The sequence below is a fragment of the Zootoca vivipara genome, chromosome 5 (assembly GCF_963506605.1).
Source record: "Zootoca vivipara chromosome 5, rZooViv1.1, whole genome shotgun sequence".
NCBI classification, from domain to species: domain Eukaryota; kingdom Metazoa; phylum Chordata; class Lepidosauria; order Squamata; family Lacertidae; genus Zootoca; species Zootoca vivipara.
In genome coordinates, this window is record NC_083280.1 from 30,266,798 (window position 1) to 30,294,303 (window position 27,506).

The 27,506-nt window shown below is 43.9% G+C and overlaps 1 protein-coding gene across 3 annotated transcripts in view; it reads left to right on the plus strand.

The window, feature by feature from the left end:
• Positions 1-24,883, plus strand: part of WDFY1 (WD repeat and FYVE domain containing 1) — a 31,560-nt gene extending 6,677 nt beyond the window's left edge. For all 3 annotated transcript variants that reach the window (XM_035132462.2, XM_035132464.2, XM_035132463.2), the window contains exons 3-12: positions 756-829; positions 3,134-3,188; positions 4,843-4,993; positions 8,455-8,567; positions 10,602-10,728; positions 11,491-11,596; positions 13,653-13,754; positions 14,731-14,861; positions 16,733-16,841; positions 20,130-24,883. In XM_035132462.2, coding sequence (XP_034988353.2) covers positions 756-829; positions 3,134-3,188; positions 4,843-4,993; positions 8,455-8,567; positions 10,602-10,728; positions 11,491-11,596; positions 13,653-13,754; positions 14,731-14,861; positions 16,733-16,841; positions 20,130-20,189 — 1,028 coding nt within the window. In that variant the 3' untranslated portion in view covers positions 20,190-24,883. The remainder of the gene's footprint in view (positions 1-755; positions 830-3,133; positions 3,189-4,842; positions 4,994-8,454; positions 8,568-10,601; positions 10,729-11,490; positions 11,597-13,652; positions 13,755-14,730; positions 14,862-16,732; positions 16,842-20,129) is intronic.
• Positions 24,884-27,506: the final 2,623 nt, after the last annotated feature.

The following is a 27,506-nucleotide window of genomic DNA, read 5'->3' on the forward strand; positions in this document are numbered from 1 at the left end:
AAGCTGACCAATGCAAGAACATCATTCATGCTCTGTGAAGTTGCATGAGATTATGTTTTCTGCTTCTGAGAAGTTCAGTTACTTATCTAGATCTACCTATCTAGTATATTTTGCAAATCGGTTTTAACTTTGCTAATGGAATGACTTGCTTTGTTTAACCATTTTTGTTGTTGCTTAAATAAGCTGCTACTCAACCCAAAGGAGAGAGAGAGAGAGAAAGAGAAGAATGTTGCTGTTGTTTTTCCCCACCAAGCTGATAATTGAAACCAGAGCCTCGTTTTAGCCGGGTCATCTTAACATTAAGTCAAACCTAACAAAGGCTTTTGCTTTTAAATATGATTGCCAACTGTAGAGGAAAAACAGCTTGGCTTTCTCCTTTGCCTCTTAACAGCAGTTTCATCCATTAAAAAAATCAGCAGATACTTTTCATAATATGCAGAAAAGCACAGTCACTGTTTTCAGATTAAACTGCATAAGAGCATAAAGGCAGTGCTCTCTAAGAATCCTGATGGCGAGATACTAAGGCTGCAATCTTATATACGCTTTCCTTCTGAGTAGACATGCCTAGGACTCTGCTATTGAAACAGTGTGTTCTGTGGCAATTCTTCTGGTTTTCCTTGGAAGAAACATGGATGAATAAGAATTTCACTGCAGAACAATGCCTAATGTTGATAATGCTTCGACTGGCAAAAATAATTGATTTAGATTAATTCCTATGTAAAAATTATTTTGTAAATATGTATTTCTTTGGGCAGCTCCGTGTTCCACCATGGCTTATCATCATGACAGCAGGCGGATATTTGTGGGTCAAGATAACGGAGCCATTATGGTGAGTATCTCGTTTGTATTCAATACTCTTTTTAAGTACTGAGTGCTAGAGTCCTGTTTAGTCAAGTTTCATGGGATCAATTCCAGTCTGTTACCTCCCGAGGATGACCCGGGTCATCGTACAGCCCAGACACTGAGGTCCAGCTCTGAGGACCTTCTGGCGGTTCCATCACTGCGAGAAGCGAAGTTACAGGGAACCAGACAGAGGGCCTTCTCGGTAGTGGCACCTGCCCTGTGGAAAACCCTTGCATCAGATGCCAAGGAAATAAACAAATATTTGACTTTTAGAAGACATCTGAAGGCAACCCTGTATCAGGAAAATTTTAATGTCTAATGTTTTACCATTTTTTACGTATTTTTATGTATTGTATGCCGCCCAGAGTGGCTGGGTATTATTTACACCTAAAAAGGTAAAGGTAAAGGGGCCCCTGACCATCAGGTCCAGTCGTGTCCGACTCTGGGGATGCGGCGCTCATCTCGCTCTATAAGCCGAGGGAGCCAGCGTTTGTCCGCAGACAGCTTCCGGGTCATGTGGCCAGCATGACAAAGCTGCTTCTGGCAAACCAGAGCAGCGCACGGAAACGCCGTTTACCTTCCTGCCGGAGCGGTCCCTATTTATCTACCTGCACTTTGATGTGCTTTTGAACTGCTGGGTGGGCAGGAGCTGGGACCGAGCAACGGGAGCTGACCCCGTTGCAGGGATTCGAACCGCCGACCTTCTGATCAGCAAGCCCTAGACTCTGTGGTTTAACCCACAGCGCCACCCTGGGTCCATTATTTATACCTAGCAGGGTATAAATAATACAGTTGTTGTTAGTTGTTGTTGTTGTTATTATATTATATTATATTATATTATATTATATTATATTATATTATATTAATTATTATTATTAATTAAACCCCTGCTAAAAATGAGCCTTGCCGTCTTGAATGCATGTATCAGAATACTGTTACTGCTGAGCTCTCACCCCCACCAATATATATATTAAATATATATATACTGGGAACAGTTGCTCATGGGCTTTCCTTTTCCAAGACTCCTGGAGGAGCAGGTTATGGAGCTCCCAATTGTATGGATATAAATTCATGCTCTGGCAGGATTCAAGCTGATTTTCATGGCCTCCAGTTGTGCTTTTTTTCCAGCCCATCTAAAGCTGTGAGGGGAACCGGTAGTGTAAGCCACCAGGACCAAACGGTGACTGATTTAGGTGATGCATAGGCTGTTCAACTGGTACAGCTGCCAGACTGCTGTGAACACAGGGGTCTCTTGAGTTTCCTTATGATCCTTCCTGGTCTCCCAGGTAGAGCTGACATACATCTTTAGAAAAGCACCTGGAAGGCCCAGGACTTGAGATAACCAGGCTAGAGGTGAGAGATTTGTATTCTCAAACAGCCTTGTGTCAGAAACACCCTTCTAGCGAACGCACTGAGCAGGAGAAAAGTTTCCAGCTTGCTGTTCCTAAGGGGTAGGTATCCTCTGTATAGATTCTTTTTAAAAAATGTGCAGTGGAGCCTTCCAATGAGCACTTCCCTCGCTTGCATTCTGAAGTTGCACAGGCCCAGAAGATTGTGCCACACATGTAATTCGTAGATTGGCATTTCACTGTCTTCCATTCACTTGGGCATAGATGTATGTCCTCTTGGCTGTTTTCTGCATTTGTTGGCTATTTGAGTTATTAATATTCCGTTGGGAGCCGCTCAGAGTGGCTGGGGAAACCCAGCCAGATGGTCGGGGTGTTGTTGTTGTTTTGTGTCCGACTCTTCGTGACCCCATGGACCAGAGCACACCAGGCACTCCTGTCTTCTACTGCCTCCCGCAATTTGGTCAGACTCATGTTGGTGGCTTTGAGAACACTATCCAACCATCTCGTCCTCTGTCGTCCCCTTCTCCTTGTGGCCTCCATCTTTCCCAACATCAGGTTCTTTTCCAGGGAGTCTTCTCATGAGGTGGCCAAAGTATTGGAGCCTCAGCTTCAGAATCAATCAATCAATAAATAAATATTGACTCATTTAAAATAGGGGAAATGTAGCAGTTTGTGTGGGACCATATCCCTTATTATTATTTACTGTTTTCTTAGTGCTGTACAGCACTTCTTACGTTATCCCTGAGATCATTCTTCAAAATCCTAATGAAGCTGAATGGATGGCAGTTGAAGACCACCTAAACATTTCTCCATATGAAAGCACAGCTTAAATAGATGGAACTCCCTTACAGCTTTTCTTATTGTGTCATCTTGAGCCTTCCTGATCTCAAGAGAAGATTGTGCCTCTTTCTCTTAATAACAGCTTGGTTTCTTGGTTTCAGGAGTTTCATATCTCGGAAGACTTCAATAAGATGAACTTTGTGAAGACTTACCCAGGTAATGAAACAGCGAAGTGTGCATTGTCTTTCCCCCCAGAGGCGGGGAATTTTAGAACAGTAGCTTGTAATGTATGACCTGTCTTAACTTGCATCAGATTATTGTCCCTGTTTTGAGACACAACTGATTATCTACCTATGTGAGCCGAAATCATACATTCTGTAACTTAAGTATCGAAAACAAAATAGAAAATTGTAAAATATATTTTAATGATGGGTAACCATTAGGTTTCAGAAAGGTTGGATCCAGACTATGCAATAATCAGGACAGGTTAGTTGTGACTAATTTCAGGCCCCTTGATTTTCAATCATGAAAGCATGAATAACTTGGTGAGGGGTTAAGAAGTGGTAATTACCAATTTAACGTCTGTTTTTCGCTGACTTTTCCTTCCATTTTATGGGTTCTGAGGCCACTTGTGGGATGGGCTTGACCTGCCATTCTTTAAGCAGCTGTTCTCTGCTGCTCTGTGGATGATTCTGAGCTCAGACACCTATCGCAGGACATTTACATGGTGGGGCAGTGCAGTTTGGCCACAAGCAATGACCAGGCTTCTGACTTCATCTGATCCTCCAGCTCCTCTCTTCAGTTCCAGCTAAATCAGTTGCAGCTTTGCCAGGGGTCATGGAGGATCAACGGACCAGGAAGAAAGTCTGCATGCGACAGTGTAGGGAAGACATCTGGGTGGACATTAGACTCCATTCTGGGGAGCATGTGCACAAGGAAGGGATGGGGGGACATTTGACGGCTCCATTTGAAAGCAGCCCTTCTTGATTACAAGGCCAACCCCATTGAAACAGACCTGTCTTATGATGTGTCCCTCTTTCTACAGATGCAAATATTGGCTTTGAGAGAGATCTTGTGTTAAGATGACAACAGAAGAGTCTTTATGTCACGGCAGATGACGCTTGTCTATTCCGATATAATGCTTTTCTCTATTCAAAGTAATTTCACAGTAGTTCTCCCCCCAATGCTCCTTCCTTCGATCACCTGTTCTGATTCACTGTTTAATCTAATTTGCAATCACATATGTGCTTCTTCTAAGCTGTTGTTTTGCCATAATGGAGACTGACCTTCATATATCCATGTGAAGGATGTGACTCACCGCAAGAAGCCTTTAAATAAATGAACTCCTGGCAAATGGGGGTGGGGTGGGGGAAATGCACACTGTTGTTCAAACAATCATAGCAAAGTCAGTGCTTCCCAAGAAACTTAAATTTGTTTTCCAGGAATGCCAGCCATCTTTGGAGTCTTCAGAACAAAAGTTTGCATTCAACATTTTTGTGCCTTGACTTTTGCTTCTCTCCTCTCCCACCCTATATGGCTCAGGAGGCTCACAAATTAAATGGGAGCCTGGCTGAAAGTTAATTTTCTCCCTATCTTTTGTTGATAATACTGGCTGCATTGCTGTGGGTGCAGTCCCTAGTATTATGTCTGTCAGCATATTTTTTTCCCTCCTGAAAAAGCATGGGGTGCCACAGCAGGTTCTGGGGCTGCAAACAAACCTTGCATTCCTCTTCTCACCCCCTTTCCCTGACAGCCAGCGTATAAGATGGAAACAAGGCTTAAATGTATGGATTGAACGGGTCACCTGTAGAGCAAAGCATCCTGCTGATTGCTGCCTGCAAAAATATTCTCTTCTTTTGTGTCTCTGCAGCTCATCAGAACAGAGTATCTGCAGTCATTTTCTGCTTGGAAGCAGAGTGGGTTATCAGCACCGGCCACGATAAATGTGTCAGCTGGATGTGTACCAGAAGTGGAAACATGCTGGGAAGACATTATTTCACCTCCTGGGCGTCTTGCCTACAGTATCTTTCAAAGTAGTTGTATCATAGCAGATGTGGGAGTTTCTGAAGGTTTATTTAACGTGTGCCCAAAGCTCAGTTGCTCTACTGCACAATTCTATATTCATTTTGAATAGCCTCTGCCAAGAGTTTTAAGTGACTGTTTCTGCTATTAGATTTCATTAGTGTAAGAGATTTTAAAGGATCTACTGTAGCTAACAGATTTACGAAGTACTAGTCACTGTTGCCATGTGCAGTATTTGTTTGGCAATTCAGCAGTCTCAGGCTGCGTGCCACATGTGCTTCAGAAGTCCTCTTCAAGTGTTCTGCAAGTTAAATAAACTCATGATGGGTGGGGGTGCTTGAGGACCAGCATGTCATAATAATAACAACAACAACAACAACAACAACAACAACAACAACAACAACAACAACTATTATTTTATACCCTGCCCATCTGGCTGGGTTTCCCCAGCCACTCTGGGTGACTCCCAACAAAATATTGAAAATACAATGTGCTACCATTGCTCTGATCGTCATCTGTTAGTTGAAAGGCGAATGCACTCCTGAGTTCATGGAGGCTCACTGCATTTTAGAACCCTATTTTTCTAGGATTCTAAAAATGTGCAGGGAGCCTCAATGAGTACAGGATGCAGAGCCACTTTGCTTTCATATGTAATGCCTGGAGGAGGCTACAAGCTGCTGGCAGTGCTAGGTGCTGTCTTCATTCAGTGTTAAGAGTGACAATCTGTGATCCGTAAGGTGTTCTCTTTATATCCAAAAGGTCACTTTGGTGTTGCCACTCACAGGCCATAGAATGAAAAAGCAGGGTGTGCACACTTAGTCATTGGCTGGGAGTTCTTAAGAATTATTTCACATCCGTTTATTGTATTAGCTGGGTGGACAAGTAGGGAATATCTGTCAAGCATTCTGCCTAGTCAACTTTCTAACCACTCCAGCCTATTGTTGAAGACACTGCTCTATGGAACAGAGCAGTTCTGCTATTTAGTATATTTTAGAACTATGTATTCATCTAGGCAAAGCATGTTGGGAAGGACATGCCGCAATCATTGCTAATTCAAAATCGGCAGCCCTCTTTAACCCTTTCCTTCTTTTCCTTGCTGGCCATTGGAAGCTGTAGCCAGGGCCCAAACCCCCTCACATTCCATGAACACTGTGAAATGTTTTTCTGTGCCTTACAACCCAATTTAGCCTAAATAATAGCTTGTCATCCCTAATCCTTGCACTACCTCTGTGATGCTCTTAGTCACTATTCCATCTCTCCCACCTGTAAAAGACAAGGGTGTGATTTGCGTTTAGGTGAAAGCGACAAAAGAACCTTGTGACACTTTAAAGACTACATTTAAAAAAAAAAAATGATTGGGTTTTATAACAGGTTTTTTTTATGGCATAAGCTTTCCTGGGCTGCATTCTTCCCCAGTCTGCATCTGTGTCACAGTTGTTTTTTAAAAAGTTGCTTTGTTTTGTTTTGTTGCTTGTTGTTTGCTGCCCTGGGCTCTTTTGGGAAGAAGGATGGGATATAAGTTTAATAATAATACAGTTCACTTCATTGGATGTCAGCTGCCTACTCAACGAAAGCTGGATGAAATGATACCTTCAGGGTGCTACAAGACTCTTAGTTCTGTTTACTGTGAGAGACTAAAGACAGCTACTCCCCTGGGAGTTTCCTTTAGGTGTTGAGTTAGTCTATGAGAGAGCTGTGATTTTAGCCCAGGTCATATAGGTTTACTCTGCCCAGTAAATCATTCTGACCCTGAACTTTACTGAGAATCTAGCATGGCTTCCCCAGAAAGCATCGTCTTTATCTTTTGAGAGAGAGAGAGAGAAAGTAAAGACTTCCTTTTCCTTAGCAGGGTTTTTCTTCTCCTTAAACAGTCACACACTGTTTGCTGGAGTCATTAATAGCAGGGCAGATTATTATTTCACTACCCTTGTCAAGAGCTTCTGAAATATAGCAGCTAATGAGCCAGTTAGAGACAGTTAAGCAAACATGAAACGTTGCAGCAGCAACGGGCAGTCAAGAGTATTGTCTGCTCCATAAAAGCAAACACTGACAATATTTCACAAGTAATGGAGTAATGCGGGTAATGAGGCTGGGCAACAGGCTGGCTCAGTGCATACACTGCCAGTCTCCATTTCTGGCAACCACTCCCCCTCACCCAACTACCCCGTTTCGATATGGGGTTGGCGAGCCAAGTCTTTCAAGTGTGAAGTAGCACACAGTGCAGCATGCTGGCCTTTTTTTTTTGTTTCGGATCTGCCCAATTCAGAAGGAGGTAGCAGTGAAGCGCAGCTCTTCTGTTCCTGCTCAGGAGTGACACCCCCCCCCCGTGCCACAGCTTGGATTTCCGTGCTTGTAGACCTTACAGTAATTTTATACGTAGAAAGAGAGAGGGGAGCCAGAAGGGAAGAGGAGAAAATGTCTCCACTCCCATTAAATTTGAACAAGGCATCGCCAGTGCTGTTTTTCTAGGGGCTGGGGGAAGGATCCGGAGCTCACTTTGAACTTCTCCCTTGTTCTCTTAGAATGGCCATGGTGCCTACCTGAGAGGTGCCGGAGCTGAGCTCCAGCTGGGGGGGGGGGAGTCCCGGGCACGGCAGTTTTAGAATCAGACTTGCTTTAAGATTGCGATAAAGCTCTTAAGTCCGGGAGGAGGGACCTGAGATTCCTGCATTGCAGGAAGTTGAACTAGCCTGCTGCAGAAAGGTCCAATTTGTTTGTCTGCCTGCTTTTACCTCTGGCCTTGCCTGCCACTGGCAGGTGGCTCCCAGAAGGAATTGTGACCCTCCAAGCTGACAAGTTTCCCCACTCCAGCTCTAGGCAGTTTGGCACTTCCTTGCTTGTACCTTGGAATAAACTTGATGGGTTCAGGCACCACTCAAAGCCACCCAGTGGCAAGGTCTCCATTCTCTCTTTCCTCAGGAGAGAGAACTGTAAGAGATTCCTCCTCAGCCTCCTGCTGGTTAGACTCTGATTATACCCGTCACACCTGCTCTCTCCACCACCACCCCCTTCGCCCCATCATGAAGTCCCTTAAGTCTTTTTACTGGCACCGTCCTGCTGTTCCGTCACCTGGGAGACGGATCTAGCACTCCTCACACCTCCCATGGTGTCAGGCTTGTTTTTCTTACCCAGCTAGTCCAGCTGCATCTTGGCAGTAGAGCGTTTCCCGTGTTTAACTCATACCCCGGAATGATCAGACTAGTTACCCCTCTTAGAGGGGTTTTAGAACCTTGGGTGACAGCGACACGGAGGTCGAGAGCCTTGTTTGCTTGAACTAAAAGCAGCAGCTAGTAAGATCTCTTCTAGTTCAGGCACACCTTCAACTGTGGTTTTTATAGCACTACCTTTGGGACAAATTAGACTCCTTTTTACAACCATCCTTTCACACTCTGCCTCTGTGCTGCTTGAGCAGCTGACGCATGGAAGACCGGTAGCTACTCCTTGACTCGGCTGCGCTAAGATACGACTTTGAAACCCAGCATGCCTTTGTCGGAGACTATTCTGGGCAGATCACGCTCCTGAAACTTGAACAGAGCACGTGCTCGGTTATCACAACTCTCAAGGGTCATGAAGGTAAATATATATGTATGCATGTATCTTTTTCTAATTGCTTTTCCTCCTGAAATGAAATTAATTATAAATATATGCAGCTGGACCTTCCCTGAATTCTTAGGGTGAGTGGCACTAAGTGTCCTCCCAGCTAACCTATGAAGTGCTCTTCTGAACAGGAATGTGGTTGCCAGCAATTGTGGTGCTTTCTCAAATGACTGGGCACTAGGCGGTATTGAGTCTATGGCCAAGAGGGCTGTCGGAGAGGATGACCTGTCACATTTGTAAGCAGACTCAAACCAACTTCTCTTTACCTTCAAAACTTAGGGTGTAGTAAAGAGTTTTAGGCACCAGATGGCAGGCTTTCAAGGGTTGACCCTCTGGCAGCTCATAGGAAGCAATACAGTACTACGGTATATACAGTGGTACCTCTACTTACGAATTTAATGCGTTCCGAATGCACATTTGTAAGTAGAAAAAAATTGTAGGTCGAATCCCATAGGAATGCATTGGGAGAAAAAATTCGTAAGTCGAAGCAACCCTATCTAAAAATTCGTAAGTAGAAAAAATCCTATCTAAACCGCATCCAAGATGGCGGGCGGAGCTCCGTTCGTAAGTAGAGTTATTTGTAAGTAGAGGTACCACTACTTTACCTGCTGTGTGACTGACACACATTTGCATTAAGTGAGAATGGGAACTGGGGATTGTTGCTTCTTTTGTTGGTTTTCCTGCCTTTTATGTCCTGCCTTTCTTCCGTTGTGGAATCCATGGTGGTGCGGACATGGTTCTCAGGTGGCCTCCCATCCATGCTCTCACCGGACTCAGGCCTGCTCAGCTTCAGCAACCTTGTATGCCTTCAGATCTGACTGACACACGAGGACTCATTGAGGACTTGAACTGTCTATCTTAGAGACCCTCAAGAACATTGTTTTCCCCACCCAGCCTAGTCCCCCCCCCCGCCAGTCTTGTCATGGCCATGTGCTTGCTGTGACAAGTATTTCTCCCCACCCTGATAAGCTGCTGTCCGTCTCCTCAGCCTGTTGCTGTGGGTGAAGGAAGTGGGGGAGAACCGATGGGTTGGAATGCAAATTCGGACTCTGGTTCCTAGTTTCAAAAGTTGAGACAACCCTCCCCAAAGACCTATTCTTGCACCCTGCTTTGGCACTACAGGGTTCAGAGTGGCTTATTTATAGCTCACATCTATGTCCAGACACTGCCAAACATCTTAGCATCAACCCTAAGCCACCACATGTGCCTTCAGGCCATTATCTGAAGCAGAGGTGTGTGTGTGTGTGTGGTTGGTTGGTTATCTCTTACTTGTGTGCTAACAGTGGTGTATGGCCCTGCCGGAGAAGATAATTAGTTGCACAGCACAGCTACACACACTGAGAAAAATGAGGACCAACACTGATTAACTTATTCAGATGTGCTCCAGTGAAAATTGCCGGTTTCTATGTACCTTTATAGTAGACTGTGAACGCCAGACAATAAGAATCATGTGGAAATGGTCAATATTGGGGCTCTGCTATACAAACAAGGACAACAGGGCAAACTCTAATCACAGCTGGCTCAGATAAACAGGCCTGATAAAGATGCTGATAGCTGAGAGTCTATTTCAGAGGTTGTTTGTATGAAGCAAGCTTGAAAGACTCTACTTTGTTTGAAGGCATAATTTGGTAACCCAAGCATGGGCTTGCAGAGGACGTGATTTCTGGAAAACGTTTTGGGGTCCCGCAAAATATTTCTTGTCTCTCATCGTCTTCATTGCTTGTCATGAAGACTTTCCCATGTGGTTGGCTTATGCTGAACTTCTAAATCTGAGTTTAGGTGTGCTTGTCTGCTGTGCTGTTCAAGTCTGCTGCTTCGTGATTTATTACATGGTTTATGAAGCCAAGAATGGTTGTCTAAACTAGGCAAATGTATCCCTTTGTAAAAGGGAATATTTAGACCTACCCTTTGGAAGTGCTGTATTATATTCCACCCCCCACCACTCCCATTTACCTGAAGTCTGAAGAATCTGCAAGCTAATGCACTTATTCCTTCTCTTCCCTAACCTAGGAAGCATTGCCTCCCTGTGGTGGGATCCGATTCAGCGGCTACTCTTCTCTGGAGCATCTGATAACAGCATAATCATGTGGGATATTGGAGGAAGGAGAGGTCGGACGCTTCTGCTTCAAGGCCACCAGTATGCAAACATTTTATTTTCCCTGGTTCAGTCCTTGGTTGTGTTAACATAGGGATGAGGAATACTGCTTTGTCCTTTCTTTGAGCACCATCTGTGCTATGCATTTAAAGCAGCATGAGACCACTTTAAACAGTCCTGGCTCCCCCCCCCCAAAGATTCCTGGGAGCTGTAGTTTGTTAAGCATGCTGAACACTGTTAGCAGACCCCCCTACTCCCCTCACAGAGCTATAGTTCCCAGAGTGGTTTAACCAACCAGTCCTCCTTCCCAGGGAACTCTGGGAATTGTAGTTCTGTGACTACATACAAAACTGTGAAAAAGCACTATAAACCAAAATTTTGCAGGGCTGGGGGGCAGTATCTGGTATTTGAAATTAATAGATGAAATTAACAAAATGGGTAACAATTTACTTCTCTGGTCAAATCAGCTGTCCCTTTGTTTACAAATGAAGCAGTAATATAACCAGGAAGGAGAGCATGAGAACGTCTGTGGTGATAATGGGGGTTTCACTGTAACTTCCTTCATTACCAGTAGTAGCATTGTGCACACCCCTCCTTTCAAAAACGACAAAACTTAAGGCCATGTGACTCGTGTGGCATCAGGGAAAGTTTCCTGTCAGCATGAATCTTAAGAAGCTTAAGATGGAAACAAAAATTTTAAGAGACAGAAATCGTTTCAACTGCCGCCTGCAGAAACATGGCCGAGGTTCTGTATCAGTTTTAAATACTGAAATGGAGAATGCTTTCTGTTTATTTATTGTACAGTGACAAAGTTCAGGCCCTTTGCTACCTCCAGCTCACACGTCAACTGGTTTCTTGTTCAGCTGATGGAGGGATCACAGTCTGGAATATGGATATTAGCCGAGAAGAGGTAGGAATTGTCACCAGGCCCAAAGGCTTTATCTCATTTCCCTTGAGCGCAGATGAGAAGCTAAGGTCCCATAGCCATGATGCTCTAGTTCTCCTCAGATTTCTGCGTTCTCTTCACAGGCCTCTCGCTTAATAGGCAGTTAGCTAAGGGAAAATATTTATTTATTTATACATACATACATACATACATACATACATACATACATACCTCGCCCATCTAGCTGGGTTTTCCCGGCCACTCTGAGCAGCTCCCAACAGACTATTAAAAACACGATAAAACATCAAACATTAAAAAACTTCCCTAAACAGGGCTGCCTTCTGATGTCTTCTAAAAGTCAGATAGTTGTTTATTTCCTTGACATCTGATGGGAGGGTGTTCCACAGTGCGGGCGCCACTACCGAGAAGGTCCTCTGCCTGGTTCCCTGTAACCTCACTTCTCTCAGTGAGGGAACCGCCAGAAGGCCCTCAGAGCTGGACCTCAGTGTCCGGGCTGAACAGTGAGGGTGGAGACACTCCTTCAGGTATACTGGGCCGAGGCCATTTAGGGCTTTTAAAGGTCAGCACCAACACTTGGAATTGTGCTCGGAAACGTACAGGGAGCCAATGTAGGTCTTTCAGGACCGGTGTTATGTGGTCTTGGCAGCTGCTCCCAGTCACCAGTCTAGCTGCCACATTCAGCATCATAGTAATATGATTGTTCCATAGGTGCAAGTATTTCTGCCTACTAGATGGAACCAATCTCCCCTCTTCTTCTGCACCCTGGTATAGGGTTTTTCCCAACTCTCTGGAGCAGATTAGGGGAAGGAGAAGCTCTCTTGCTCTAGCATGAGTATGTGCTGGCCCTCACTATCACACTGTGTTAGTTGAATCCAGCCATAAGCAGATCCCACTTGTGGGCATGTTGCATTTATTTAGAGTAATTCTTACAGGCCTCAGTCACCTCCTGAGGAATCTTTGTTAAAGGGATGTTAATACTTAAGGAACGGCCAGACTCGGCTTGTTTTCAGATAGTTCTTCAAAAAAGCAAACAAATAGGGAAAGGGGGGAACTTTGTTGTTGTCACATTTTCAAGGTTTTTTCAGCAGCTACAAAGGCTAAAACCTTCTGAAACTCAAGGTCAGGTAGTGAGAAGCCCACAGGGTGTGCCAGAGTGGCTTGCAGGCAGTAAGTGCAACTTGAATTGCTCAGTTTCTGTTAGTATATGGAAGACTTGCATTTAGCTGAACCTCTGGTGTCTGCCCATAGGGAAGCAGGTGAGGGGGAAATCTGGTCCTTCCATGGGTCTCTGAGCTGCCGCAATACGCAGTGAGGACAGGAATAGAAGCTGATTCATATACAGAAGAGAGGTCCAGGCAAAAGCTCAGTTAATTGCTTTAAGTGGCATCAATAGTGCTCAGAAACAAGGACAGGACATGTTTAACGTCAGGTTATGAGTGAAAAACGGAAGGCATGGTTATTTGACTGTGGAATGCTTCAGTTTTTCCAATTATGCGCTATCTCTTCTTAATCATCCAGACACTGAAAACTGGGGAGCTTCGAAGCCTGCAGCAGGCTAATAATTCAGACGTGGCCAAGGGAGGCTTCCTCATTAGCGTGGTGGAAACGGAATATGCCACAGCTAAGGGCAAAGTGTGGGAGGCACACAAAGATCTGGGAGACAAGGCCCCATTTCATTAATCCCTCATGGACGTAGCTTGACACTAAATTGGACTAATTACGTCTGGAGAGTGGCAGATTTTACGAGGCAGGCTTGTGTTTTGGGGACTTTTCACAGCTCCTCTCAGTTGAATAACAATATAATAATAATTCGTTATTTGTACCTCGCCCATCTGGCTGGGGTTCCCCAGCCACTCTGGGCGGCTTCCAGCAAAGATTAAAAATACATTAAAAGACCTTAAATGCATTTCTAGTTTTGTTGCTAGTGCAAAGCAATAAATAAAGGTTAAAACTTGGCACCCTTAATTCCAGCGACATTTATGGGATTTTGGGGGAGCGGGTTTCTCCCCTTTTGCAACAAAATTTTTAAATGTTTTTCCGTTGCCTCTTCTGGTTCCAGGCCCCTCAGTGGTTGGAAAGCGATTCCTGTCAGAAATGCGAGCAGCCTTTCTTCTGGAACATAAAGCAGATGTGGGACACAAAGACTCTGGGGTTGAGGCAGGTGAGTGTGTCCTCCCGCCTGCAAAGTATTTTGGTGCCGGCCATTTATGGAGTCGGCAGGAAGGATTGATGTTTAGTGTTGTACTTGGATCAGGCCTGATTTCAGCACTAGGAGTGCCCCATCTCCCTTCGATCTAATTGAAACGAGAACGGGCTAGTCCTGTGGCGGACAGCATAGATCTGTGCAAAGGTAGGAGGTGAGAATGCTTCTGAAAACCAGCTGCTGGAATCTGCAGGAGGGGAGACAGCTCTTGTGCTCAGGTCCTGCTTGTGGGGCTTCCCACGGGCAACTGGTCAGCCACTGAGAGAACAGGATGCTGGACTAGATGGGTCCTTGACCTGACGTTGCAAGACTCTTCTTGAGTTCCCAAAATGCAGTGTTTGACTTTGTTGTTGTTGTTGTTTAGTCGTTTAGTCGTGTCCGACTCTTCGTGACCCCATGGACCAGAGCATGCCAGGCACTCCTGTCTTGCACTGCCTCTCGCAGTTTGGTCAAACTCATGTTGGTAGCTTCGAGAACACTGTCCAACCATCTCGTCCTCTGTCGTCCCCTTCTCCTTGTGCCCTCCATCTTTCCCAACATCAGGGTCTTTTCCAGGGAGTCTTCTCTTCTCATGAGGTGGCCAAAGTATTGGAGCCTCAGCTTCAGGATCTGTCCTTCCAGTGAGCACTCAGGGCTGATTTCCTTCAGAATGGATAGAAGTGTTTGACTTACAAAGTCCTAAATAGTCTGGACCAGTGTTTAAAAGGACCCTTTTCTTCCATATCGACTTGCCTATCAAGCTCTTAATCTGAGATTTTTTCCCCTGAGTTGCCCACCGTTTGGAGGCTAGCGGGCTGGGAACTAGAGAGGGAGCCTGTGGTGAATCTCCCCTCCCCAAAACCACAGTTGGCTGCAACTAATTTGACTTTTTTATTTTGCTTGGTTTGATAATTTTCCATCTTCCTTGTTTCTGCTTTTCAATTCTCTCACCCAGCATCACTGTAGGAAATGTGGCAAGGCAGTGTGTGGAAAATGCAGCACAAAACGCTCCAGCTATCCTGTGATGGGCTTTGAATTCCAGGTCCGGGTCTGTGACGCCTGTTTTGATTCAATCAAAGACGAAGAGTGAGTATGCTTAGAACAGACTCCTTTGTTTTCAGTGATTATTATTTTTTAATTAACCGAAGGACATTGTATACAACACAAACCAAACCAAAGAAAACCCCAAAAGGGAAAGGGAAAAAAAAGATAGTATACACTAATTATGAGCCAGATTATGTAAAGCTCTACTCAAATATTCATTGCTTTGCTTTCCTAGCTGTCAGCTGAGGCTTAAAAGAGAGAGAGAGAGCTTCGATATAGCGGGTGGCACTGTGGTCTCAACCACTGTACCTCTTGGGCTTGCTGATCAGAAGGTTGGCGGTTCGAATTCCCGCAATGGGGTGAGCTCCCGTTGCTCTGTCCCAGCTCTTGCCAACCTTGCAGTTCGAAGGCACACCAGTGAAAGTAGATACGTAAACAGCATTTCCATGCGCTCTGGTTTCTGTCATGGTGTTCCATTGTGCCAGAAGCGGTTTAGTCATGCTGGCCACATGACCCGGAAAGCTGTCTGTGGACAAACGCCGGCTCCCTCGGCCTGAAAGTGAGATGAGCGCTGCAACCCCATAGTCCCCTTTGACTGGACTTCACCATCCAGGGGTCCTTTACCTTTTTAGCTATATTCCATAATTTATTCATTAGATGGGCGAGTTAGATATTTTAAATGCACATATGACTTCTAACACCAATGATCTTTCATTGTAGTAGTTGTAGTTTGCTTCCAAATATTCCACAAACGTTGCAGGTTAGCAAACAAATCCTCGATGACCAGCTAAAATGCAGCTTTCAGCTTTTAATTAGAAATTCAGTGAACCTTACAAGGCTGTTTTATCCTTTATCCTGAAGTAGGAACCTCATCAAAATAAAGAGAAGGAGAGTCCACCACCTATTTGATTCTTCCTCCCCCCCCTTTCCTTTTTTTGCATTTAGTTCTTTCCAGTTTGGGATAGCGGTTTCAAATGCTGGAACTGAAGACATTTTCCTCAGTGGCCCTTTCGGCCTGCAACCTCTGCAGAGGAGCATAACTCCCCACCCTCCACCACCCCAACCTTGTTTTGTAAACAGAAATCCCTACTTGCTCCTGTTTGTTAGCATTGGCAAGATGGTCATCTTCCAGTCTCCTCACCACCCCTCTTGAATATGAGCTATTAATCATAGTAAAACTTTAAAACATCACTGAGTAAATCATTTATGTTACTATCGCCTGAGTCACTTGCTAGAACAGGAAAGGCCTGTTGCTATAATTATCCTGCTGCGTGGATTTATTGGAGTCTAGTTATACATTGGAACTCAATCCCTCGCCCCAAAGGTTTACAAAGCAAATCCTAGCTGATACCCCAACAGTTCATGCGAATTCCTATTGACCACCACTTACTGATGTTCTGAAAGTATCTTCTGTAAGATATCAGGCCAACCAAATAACCTTTTTTAACCTCACTGAGCTCATGGCACCACAGTTGGCTTCCCCAACCTGTTGAGTCATCCAAAACATCTGGAGGGCTACAGGTTGGGGACGGATGTGCTACAGCATTTGCACCAGTCCATGCCAAACAGTCAAGAGACTTAAACCAGTTGTTTAAAAAATAAAATAGGAAGAAGCGTGTGGGTAACAATTGCTGATCTTCTCACTGTACAGAGACTTTCACAGATCAGCAGTGGAGTCAAAGGTCTGAAGGTTTCACTCTTGAATGTTTAGAGCTTAATACGACCTTAATGAACTCGCCAGTTCTCCAAATGTCATTCAGATGCTGAGGCTGATCCTGAACTTGACACATGAAATTTTCAGAAATCTTATTTCCCTGAAGTGTTTTTCTGTCTTGAAGCAATTTCCTGTGCCTGGTTTGAGAAACGTCTAGCAAGTGGCCCTTATCTAAACTCATTTTTCTCCCTTCTTCAAGCCGCACTTCTTTGGCAACTTTTCACGAAGGAAAACATAACATTTCCCATATGTCCATGGACATCTCAAGGGGACTTATGGTGACATGCGGAAGTGATCGTGTAGTGAAGGTATGATTCTCTCTCCCCACCCCCATCTGTCTTGGCCAAGACCTGCAAATAGCTTTCACAGTTTCCAAAAGGTAGTAGATATGAAAATATCCAGAGGAGCTAAGGGAAAACCCCAACTAAACAGCAGAACCAAATGTTTTGGATAGACTTAATAGTGTTGTTCTGCAGAGATGCAGGAAGCAGGGTGTTTTGGTCTACTACAACTGTTGAGCCATTCTGCCTTTGATGGGTAGCACAAAGTTGTCTAGTTGCTTTTCAGGAAATGCAGTTGTATCTTGGATCTCAAACGCCTTGGCTCCTGAACAAATCGGGTTCTGAATAATCGAAACCTGGAAGTGACCGTTCCAGTTTTCAAACATTTTTTGGAAGCTGGATGTCCAATGGGGATTCCGGGGATTCCGATTTGCTGCAGGAGCTTCCAGCAGCCAATCAGAAGCCGTGCTTTGGTTTCCGAATGTTTTGGAAGTCGAACGAACTTCCGGAACAGATTCCGTTTGAATTTCAAGGTACAACCGTACCTCCTTTAGCTCCACACCTTTGATCTGAGGTTGTTATTGCCCTGGCTGCCTTTGAACCATTTTTGTAGGATTCATTGGAGTGGAGAAAGTGCCATCCTTCCCCTTTAGCTCTGTGCAGATGCTTCTGTATCAAATCACTGGGTGGGATCCAACATTAGTCCTACTCAGAGTAGACCCTTTGAAGTCAGTGGAGTTGAATGGGTCAACTCTGAATAGTCAGTGTCCGATATCATCTGTTGGAACTGAAGCGGAAGCAGTAATATTTCTAGCTAGGAATCTGCAGTAAATTAAAACGGGAGTGCCTGTGTTTAATAAATGGGGATCATGTAACATTTCTCTGTGTTTTAAGCACATAGGTATTGGCTTGTTGCACATGGCTAAATAATGAACACTCTGTCTCCAGTGACTTCCAACTCGAAAACCTTTGATAAGTTCACAAGCAGGGCATGATGGAAGTAGCTAGCATCCTGATATCATACTACCTTTGTGGTTCTTAGCTGTCGCCAGCCACCAGATACTGGGCAACTTGTCCTCTGTTTCGATTAATCTTTATAAGAATTTGCTTAATAATCTCAGGGGCCGAATTGTTTGTTTTCTGAATAAGTGGACTGTTGAATCTCCAGACGTTTAATGTTTACTTCCCAATTTCCCCCCAAAGTATTGGAAATACTCCAGTATTTTAAGAATTAATGGTTACGAAGCATTCATTTTCCTTTAAAAAAAAAGTTTTGCAAACAGAAGGAAGATCTATGCCCTTGAATGATAAAATGCCCCTTAAGATTCCAATTTAGACTACTTCAGCTCTAGAAAGATTAGAATCAAAACAACCTTTTCTGTTCCATCCTTTTTACTTGATAACCTGAATTCAATGTAGAATATTTGGTGTGTCAAGTAATGCTGTGTTTGCAGCACTGAAGTGACCTCCCCAGGGTGCAAGCCTGGGCAGTGTGTATGGAGGTCTGGGCTGCTCAGATGACAGGGCTCCCCTGCATTTGGGAGCAGCTTGGCTGCAGGAGTTGCCAGAAGGAAGTGTACAAGGCACCACCCAACCATCTTAGGGTCTCTACTCCGGATTTGTGTAGGGTTTACTTCTTAGCCTTTTCTTCTGAAGATGTCCCACAAGGGAGCAGGTACTGATTTTTTCCTTGGGGTTTACTCCTGAAGCCTTTCTCACAAATGAGTGTAATTGCAAGGTAGCAGAGGTATCAAATCAGAGTTTTCCTTCTCCTAAATGGGCTACCTTCCAATGTTGATGAGCCCCATCTGCCCCTCGTTTTGCCTTTACATCTCATGCAGAGGAAAGCATTGCATAGTACAAGTATCAAGGAAAAAGCTTGTAATATGCAACGTAGAATTTATCTGTGGTATAAAATACTACAGTCTTATACCTTGGTTCTCGAATTTAATCCGTTCCAGGAGTCCATTCGACTCCCAAAACTGTTCGAAAAACAAGGCGTGGCTTCCTGTTGGCTGCAGGAGCTTCCTGCAGCCAGTTGGAAGCCACATCGGACATTGGGCTTCCAAAACACGTTCGCAAATTGGAACAGTCACTTCCGGGTTTGCGATGTTCAGGAGCCGATTTGTTCGACAACTAAGGTGTTCGACAACCAAAGTACGACTGTGGAGTTAAATAACCAACTAGCTTATGCAAAATATAAGTTCTTACATCTTATTCATGCGTTTCCTGCTGAATTGCCCCTCCCCCCATTTTGGTCACCTTTATCTGACAGAAAGGTGGGATAAATCATTGGTCTGAAACTGTTGGGTCAGAACCACCCTGCTGGGTTGCCACCTGTATTATGAAGGGTCTCAACAGCAGCCCTGCCACCAATCATGTTGTTGGCATCCGTCTGTCTCGGGAGACAATGGGGGAGCGAGCTTTTGGGGGTGAAGTCAAACCGTTGGAGAGCCACAGCGCCTGCTGTGGCTGTAGAGACTGATACAGGAGAGAGAGAGAGAGTATATACATATATAGAGAGAGTATATAAGATAAGGTATCTTTATTGTCATTGTCCCCTTGCGGGAACAACGAAATTACTTGGTTGCTACATCCACTCAGATAAAGCATTCCGCATAATCCAAAATTACAAAACCTAATTAAAAACAGTAAATATAATACAAATAACAAGTAAAATAAGATGACTTCAAAGTCCAGGCTTTCCATTTAAGGCCAAAATCGCTCTAGAGAAGAAACTGTTCCTGAGACGGCTCGTTCTTGCCTGCATAGTTCTATATCTCCGTCCCGATGGCAGGAGCTCAAAGAAATGGTGACCAGGGTGCGTTGGATCTCTTGATATGTCTAGTGCTTTTCTGTGGCACCTGGTGGTATAGATTTGTTCTAAGGTGGAGAGTGAGCAGCCAATAATGCTCTCTGCTGTTTTAATAATTCTACACAGCCCTGCTCTGTTCTGGAAAGTACAGCTTCCGTACCACACACATAAACCGTACGTGAGCATGCTCTGTATGGCACAGTGATAGAAGGCAAGCAGCAGCTTTTGTGGAAGATGGTTTTTCCTTAAAATTCTCAAAAAATACAGTCTCTGATGCGCCTTCTTCACAAGCCCCCTTGTATTAACACTCCAGGACAGATCCTCCTGTAACTCAGTGCCTAGAAATCTAAACGTGTGTGTGTGTGTGTGTGTGTGGCAGTGAGACCCCAAATACCCTAAATACATGTTAGAACTACAGGCGCCTCTTGAGTTTGAAGATGTTGGGTCTGCTGCCATTCGTCACACAGAGTCTTACTTTGCTCCTGCATCTCCTCCTTCAGATATGGGACATGACACCAGTAGTGGGCTGTGGCCTTGCGACCGGCTTCGCTTCCCGCTGACCTGGGCCTGCCGAGTTAATGTACCAGATGCACCAAATGGATAACACTCCCTTCTGTGATTCTTGCCACCACAACGCCGGCTGCTTGACTCTGTGAACTCTGCTTTTCCCAAGATGGACAGCCTTTTTGTGTGTCTTGTGTGTGAGAGAGTGGAGCAGAATTCTTCTGTAATGCTTACCAGGAACAGTAAGCTCAACTACAAGTTGACAGCCTACGGAATGAACGCAGAAAAGACTTTAAGTGCAAAAACAACAACAACAACAACAACAACAACAAATCCTTGCCTAGAGAGACCACTCCTCATTCGATTTACTTGTAGTCTTCAATGTGTGCTTTTTAATCTGCTGAAATAATATTGTACAGTGGCAAAGGGTTAAAATGAGTGTAGTGACAACAGAGTGTGCAAATAGTTGTAACTTATTCTCCGTCCTTATAAACCATCCTTGTAGGCTAGTCTTATCTTATGAACAGCCGCTGTTCTTACGAAGGCTGCCTCACAAAGAATATATACTGTACCTTTTGACAGAAAGAAGAAAGCATCTCTCCACCTATAAGGGTGAGAAAATGGGTAAGATTTTTTGGGTGGAGAATTTTCTATGAATTCTGTTTATTCTTTCAAAGTTGTTCAGACTGAGAATTACGTCAAGTTGTCTTGAGAATTTTTGTATCTGGCCAAAAAAAAACCACAGCTCGAATCATGACCTTTTTTTCTGTAACACTAAAAGCAAGTTGACATGTCTTGTCGTATGCCTTACATGTAAATATATGTTGCAATAGATGCCGGGTGAACTCAACAACCTGCACACTTTGAGTGAACTAGTTGTTGTGTTCTTTCTGCTCCCTAGATGATGGCGCTTCCTGTATTCTCTCCTCCCCCCTTAAAAAGTCATAATAATGGAGACGTGTGTGTCACTTTTATCTTACTTTCTTCAGCCAGTGCTGATCATGCTTTTAAAAACATTTCAGCAATAACTAATTTTGTTGTGGGGTGGGGGTGGGGGCACATAGATAAGAGCTCCTGCAGTTAAAAATGGATGGGGTGAGTAGCAGCGGAAAGTTGTGAGATTAAAGATGCCTGTAAACTTTGAGAATGAAACTGATTTGTCACGTTGCGCTACAGCAGTATAAGGAGAAGGGAACGATCCTTCGTAACCTGAGCATCATTTCAAGTCACCTCTCTGTTCGTTTGCTTCATTGGCACTGTTGAGTTTAAATTTTTGGAGTAAATGTAGCTTTGTGAAATTGGCCTGGTGCGATCGCTAGCGTTAATGGGATAAAATCATTGCCTAAAAGCCTTTGTAAGATCTACGGGCTAATATATCCGAATTGCTCACACACACCCCAAAAAAATCAGGTAGCAATATCTCTTGTCTCAATGTATAGTATCTCTAGGGGTATTTTCTGGAAATGTACTAAAGCGGGGGGGGGGGGAGCTATTTGGTGTTTGCCGTGAAAAACTTTCATAAGGCCAGTGTTAATTGTATACTGTTTTATAAGTGTGTAAATCGCTAAAGAATCAAGTCTTTTAAGTGTTTTGTGTTAGGGAGATGCATATGAGGAAGGGCAGTATAATATTCTGAGGTGAAATGATGTGTTTGCTGACGATCACACTAGGACTTAGATCAATGCTATGTGCTGCAGTTATGTGCAAGATTTGAGTTACTTCATTAGAATGAAAACTCAGGAAAAAAAGATGCAGTTGATCTTTTTAGGGTCAAGGTGCGGGGAGGAAAAACATGAAGGCCGCAGTTTCGCCTGCATCCTAACATAAAGTTTGAAGAGTAGCACAATCTTTATAGAGAACAGTTTTCTCTCTTGACTTGATGCATTCTTAAAGCCTGGGAAGAAGTTGGCCCCATTGAACCAGTAAACCTGTACTACTCATTGCCTTATTGGACTGCATGAAAAGTGGAACTGCACTTGTATGGATTAAACCAGAGTCATTTCACCTCAGTGCCCAGAGGAAAAGTTTACTTTATCTGGAAATGCACATCTTGTGTTTTGAAAACTACCCGACTTGAAAGCATTTGTTATATCTCTCCCCCGCCTCCCCCTCTTAAAAGGACAGTTGCCTTGGAACATATGTTCCCTTTTCCCATCTTGGAAACCTGGGATAACTGGCAGCCCATTGTTTCACCATTGATAGTTGACCCTACAGAGTAAATTCTCTGACTTGATTGGCTACTTTTTCAGGTATTAGCTGCATAGACCACAGAATAAGAATTTCCACCTCTTGGCAACTGCACTTAGACTCTTCTGTGAGTATTTTGCCAAAGGATGCTGAATTTGCTCCGTGACTGAATAATTTTTATTTTATTCTATATTTTGGTAATATGGAGAATTTGACATTAAGGTGTTGTCTAGATCCGTGGAGATATTTTGTTTGGAAAACACAAGTTTGTTTGCATAATTCCAAACATGGGAGTTCTCCAAAGTCGTCAAACCCTTCCCTGATTGTGTGTTTGTATAGAAAAACAGTTTTGGGGTGAGCAGTAGGACAAACATAATGCTGTGCAATGTAACAATAACGGTCCCAGTAATTTTAAATGTGCAATTACTTTGACTTGATTTGACACACTTACCTAGTCCGTCCATCCACACACACCCCTTAAAGCCTTTCTTTCTGTGGGAGCAACAAGTACTAATGTATCTTTTGTCGGATAGCTGTGTTCTGTGAAATACTGTATCCTTTGTTATCTGAGACTCTGTTAATGGCTGTTCTTCGTTCTCCCTCCTGTCTTTTGGAAGAAAAAAAAACTTTGAATATTGTACAATTAAAAAAAAAGAATATTTCCTGATAGTATTCCCCTTCGCCTCTCTGTTCTGATGACCTATCTTTTGTTTGTGGGGAGAAATAACTTGCTATGTGTGTGCTTTCCACAAAAGATGAGCAGAGAGAAATTGCTTGCTAAGAACGGTCCAGTGGAAGGAACGGTCCAGGAATGAAATCGTCTGGGGGGCGAGGAGAAAATTGAGAAAGTTGAACATCTGAAACTTGGTGAACTATGCTCGCACAGTCTAGGAATAGAGAGGAAGAGAAGGGTACCTATTTGAATTGTCGTAATAAGTGATGAAATCTGGGATGAACCTGCTGTAAAAGAGCCTAGGAAATAATTCAATGCTGCAAGCCTAAACAATGGCTGTTGTTGTTTAGTCGTTTAGTCGTGTCCGACTCTTCGTGACCCCATGGACCATAGCACGCCAGGCACTCCTGTCTTCCACTGCCTCCCGCAGTTTGGTCAAAGTCATGTTCGTAGCTTCGAGAACACTGTCCAACCATCTCGTCCTCTGTCGTCCCCTTCTCCTTGTGCCTCAATCTTTCCCAACATCAGGGTCTTTTCCAGGGAGTCTTCTCTTCTCATGAGGTGGTCAAAGTATTGGAGCCTCAGCTACACCATCTGTCCTTCCAGTGAGCACTCAGGGCTGATTTCCTGAAGAATGGATAGGTTTGATCTTCTAGCAGTCCATGGGACTCTCAAGAGTCTCCTCCAGCACCATAATTCAAAAGCATCAATAAACAACGGCAGAGCAATCCAAAACCACTTGGTGTTGGTCCGAGAGGGGTGCTTCTCAGCTGGCCTATGTCTCTGGCTGCTGTTGGTGTCATTGGTGCGTAGCTCCCCCTTCCACCCGCCCAATGAGATCCCCAACGACAATCAGCGGAAAGGCACACATCATGCAATGGCATCAGATCAGTCACTGTCTCCCACCCAAGCCAATGCAACCAGCAGGGCTGCAGGGGTGTGTTCGCCCCATCACTCTCTAAAGCCCGACAAGGCTTGAGGGGCATTTGCGATTCCTTTGGGAGTAGTGCCATAAAACAATAGGACCCCTGCAGATATTTTATTTGAAAATATATTTAATTTAAAAGATCTAGGATCTTTTAAATGTAAGAACAAATATACAAGGCCAACCCATCCAAGAAAAGGGTGAAGTGTAGAAAAGTTCCAGAAGCTTTAGCTGCTCAGGTAGAAGTAATGCCCAATTTACCTGTCTGTTTTCCCCTGGAAGAGATTTATTTCTTCTTCCCATTGGCTGGCAGTCCTGGAAAGGTGAGAGAAATGATGAAGCTAGTCTTAAATTTGCCTGTGGTTAATTGCAGAGGCCAGACTTTCCTGTTTCTTAGAATGCTGCATTACTTCATGTTTCCAGTTTCATTGTTCCCTCTGTCTGTTGCACTTGAATCAATGCTTTATGTCCCTGCTACAGAATTTGTTCGTGTACTGTCAGAAATGCACAGTATTATTTCCCAGCAAACTCTTGCCTGAAGGACTTTCTCAAATCAAGGCTTCATATTGAAAGCAGGGACTTCTGAAGTGTGTTTGAAGCATGGCAGTGCTGTGCTAGATTGATGGGAACATGAGATGTGCGCATATTGTGTTTTTGTGTTTCTCTAATAGTCCCGCTTTTTTTTAGCTATCCACAAATTAAGTCCTTTTTTGGAATTGTGGTTTTCCAAGGTCTGTGGGCAAAATCAAACAGCCACGTTCATTACACAAAAGCAGTACCATCAAGTAACAATTTGCATGTTATGTTCCTTTTAGCATCGCTTGATGTCTACATTGGTGATTGTGGCTTGTGTCCCTTCAAACAAACCATGACCTGAAACCACTTACACGCTTGTGTCCCTTCAAACAAACCATGATCTGAAACCGAGTTTTCTTCTTGCCAGTTGTTGCTTTGTTTAAATGTGTAGTGTGGTGTAGTGGTTAAGAGTGGTAGACTCGGAATCTGGGGAACCGGGTTCGCGTCTCCGCTCTACATGCAGCTGCTGGGTGACCTTGGACTAGTCACACTTCTTTGATGTCTCTCAGCCCCACTCACCTCACAGAGTGTTTGTTGTGGGGGAGGAATGGAAAGGAGAATGTTAGCCGCTTTGAGACTCCTCAGGGTAGTGATAAAACGGGATATCAAATCCAAACTCTTCTACTCTTCTTACATGGAAGAAACCATGATCCCATGAAGGATGGTGGTTTGTTTCCTTCTGCCCGTAGGAGCCATTTACATTAACTTGCTTGTGCATGTAGCCACTTTATCAAGAGTAACAATTTAATGTGTTCAAGTGTGAGTGTGAAATAATGGACTGACTGCATGTACGAATCGGCCCTGAACCTGGTGATCGCATTCACTACCGTACCATATATGCAGAGAGGAGAATGGCATGTGCGAATTCATCGGAGAAGAGCTGTAATTCAGTGACAGAGCTCTGCTTTGCATGCAGAAGGTCCAAGTTCAACCCCTGGTATCTTCAGGTAGGGCTGGGAGAGAGACCTTTGTCTGGGGGACCCTTGTCTGTCTGTGTAGACAATACTGAGCTAGATGGACCATTGGTCTCTAGATAAGGCAACTTCCTCTGTTCAATCCTGGGAGAACACTCATAACCTTTTAAAGTAATGGTTCAAAGGCATAATGTGCCTCCTAGCATCCCTCCCGATAAACATGCAGGTTCTTCATCACAGACAACTGTTGAAAAGCTGAATGAGTAGCCTGGTCCTCCACCTTCAGATTATTCTAAATCACCAGCCCTGACTGAGCGCTGTCAGCAAGCAGGGAAGAAGTTAAATGCTAGAGGACAGAGCAGAAGGAGAAGCTCCTTCCTAATGAGCAGCGTTGAAAGAGAATGCGGCTTTGTGGTGCTGTTTACAGAAATGAAGCTCATCAGCAGGCCCCCATGGAATTCCTGGCGATGCCTTGAAGGCGCCAGCTGAAAGTGAACCAGCTTGGCATGGAGATGCAACTGAAAAGTAATATTTTAGTCTGGGGATGGGGATCCCAGTGGCCACACACATTTGTGGTGGTTGGTGACCAAAGGCAAAAGCGAGCAAACAAATGTGGGCTTTGCCTTTGTACAGTAGGCTGGACTCTCACCCATCCCTCTGTCCAGCATCCAGACAAGCAAGAAGCGTTAATAAAGTTCAAGGGCACTTTTGAGCCAGGCAAAAACATTTGGAGCTAGCTAACTTAGCTGGAGCAAATGCACCTGACATCAGCTGGCAGGGCCAGTGAGGGGTGTGGCCTAAGGAACGGTGGGGGAGTTCGAAGGGCCAGATTCAAAAGCTCAGAGGGCCACATTTTCCTCCTGGGCCTCAGAGGTCCCCCATCCCTGCTTTATACTGTTCAGCTGAAATTATGATGGACCAGAGGCAAAGACTTCCATCATACTTATGATACCGCCCCCTTTACTTAAGACATGGCTTTCATGCAGGGCAAGGAAGGGAAACTTGTGACTCCTCAGGTGTTGTAGGACTACAACTCCCTTTGTTTAGCTCCAGCCACCATGGCCACTGGTCGGCGATAATGGGAATTGTAGTTCTTTTCTTTGTAATATTTTTATTGGTTTTCACAACAAACAAAATCATTACATTAAAGAAAAATAAAAAACATAAAATAAAACATTTAAAACAACTGTATACAGACTTAATATTAAATCCACATTATGGGATTACTTGAATACCCCCCCCCCCGACTTCCCTCCACTCCCTCCCCTGGTTCGTTTGTATTATCTTGATTTATGCATGTCAATAAAGTCTTTATCTCTAATTACCTCCAAATTTAAACATTTTCCATAACATTACAACAAGTGATCTTAAAAACCTGCCAATGTATTCACTTCTTCACAGTGCTTTTGTAAATATGCAATAAAGATTTCCCATTCTTTTTAATATTTGTTATCGTCTTGATTTCTAAGTTTCCCAGTTAGCTTAGCCATTTCCGCATAATCCATTAACTTAATTTGCCAATCTTCCTTAGCGGGGACTTTTTCTTCTTTCCAGTGTTGGGCTAGCAGTATTCGAGTGGCCATTGTTGCATACAAGTTCTTGTACTCTTTAGGTAAATCAGTTCTTGTAATTCCTAATTGAAAAGCTTCTGGTTTTTAAACAAAGGTTATTTTAAACATTTTTTTCAATTTGTTATATATCATTTCCCAGTTTTTTAAAATAACTTTACATTGCCACCACATATGATAAAACGTACCTTCAACTTCTTTACATTTCCAACACTTATTGGAATTGTAGTTCAACAACATCTGGAGGTATACAAGTTCTCGATCTCTGATGGAGGGGTGGGGTTTGGGAAAAGCTGCAACTACTGAAATCTGTGTCTCTAAAACCAGCTTCACTGTTCTCCTTTGAACCTGGCTGCCCTGTAAAAGCACAACAGACATAGGGGGAAACCTAGATTAATTAGAACAGAAGAACTTTTTAAATTATTTTGGTTTTAACTGGCACCTAAGGTCTTGGCCCATTTGCTGTCCTGCTGTTTTTCCATAATTGTTTTATACTGGATTTTTCTTTATTAGAATTGTATGACTTATTT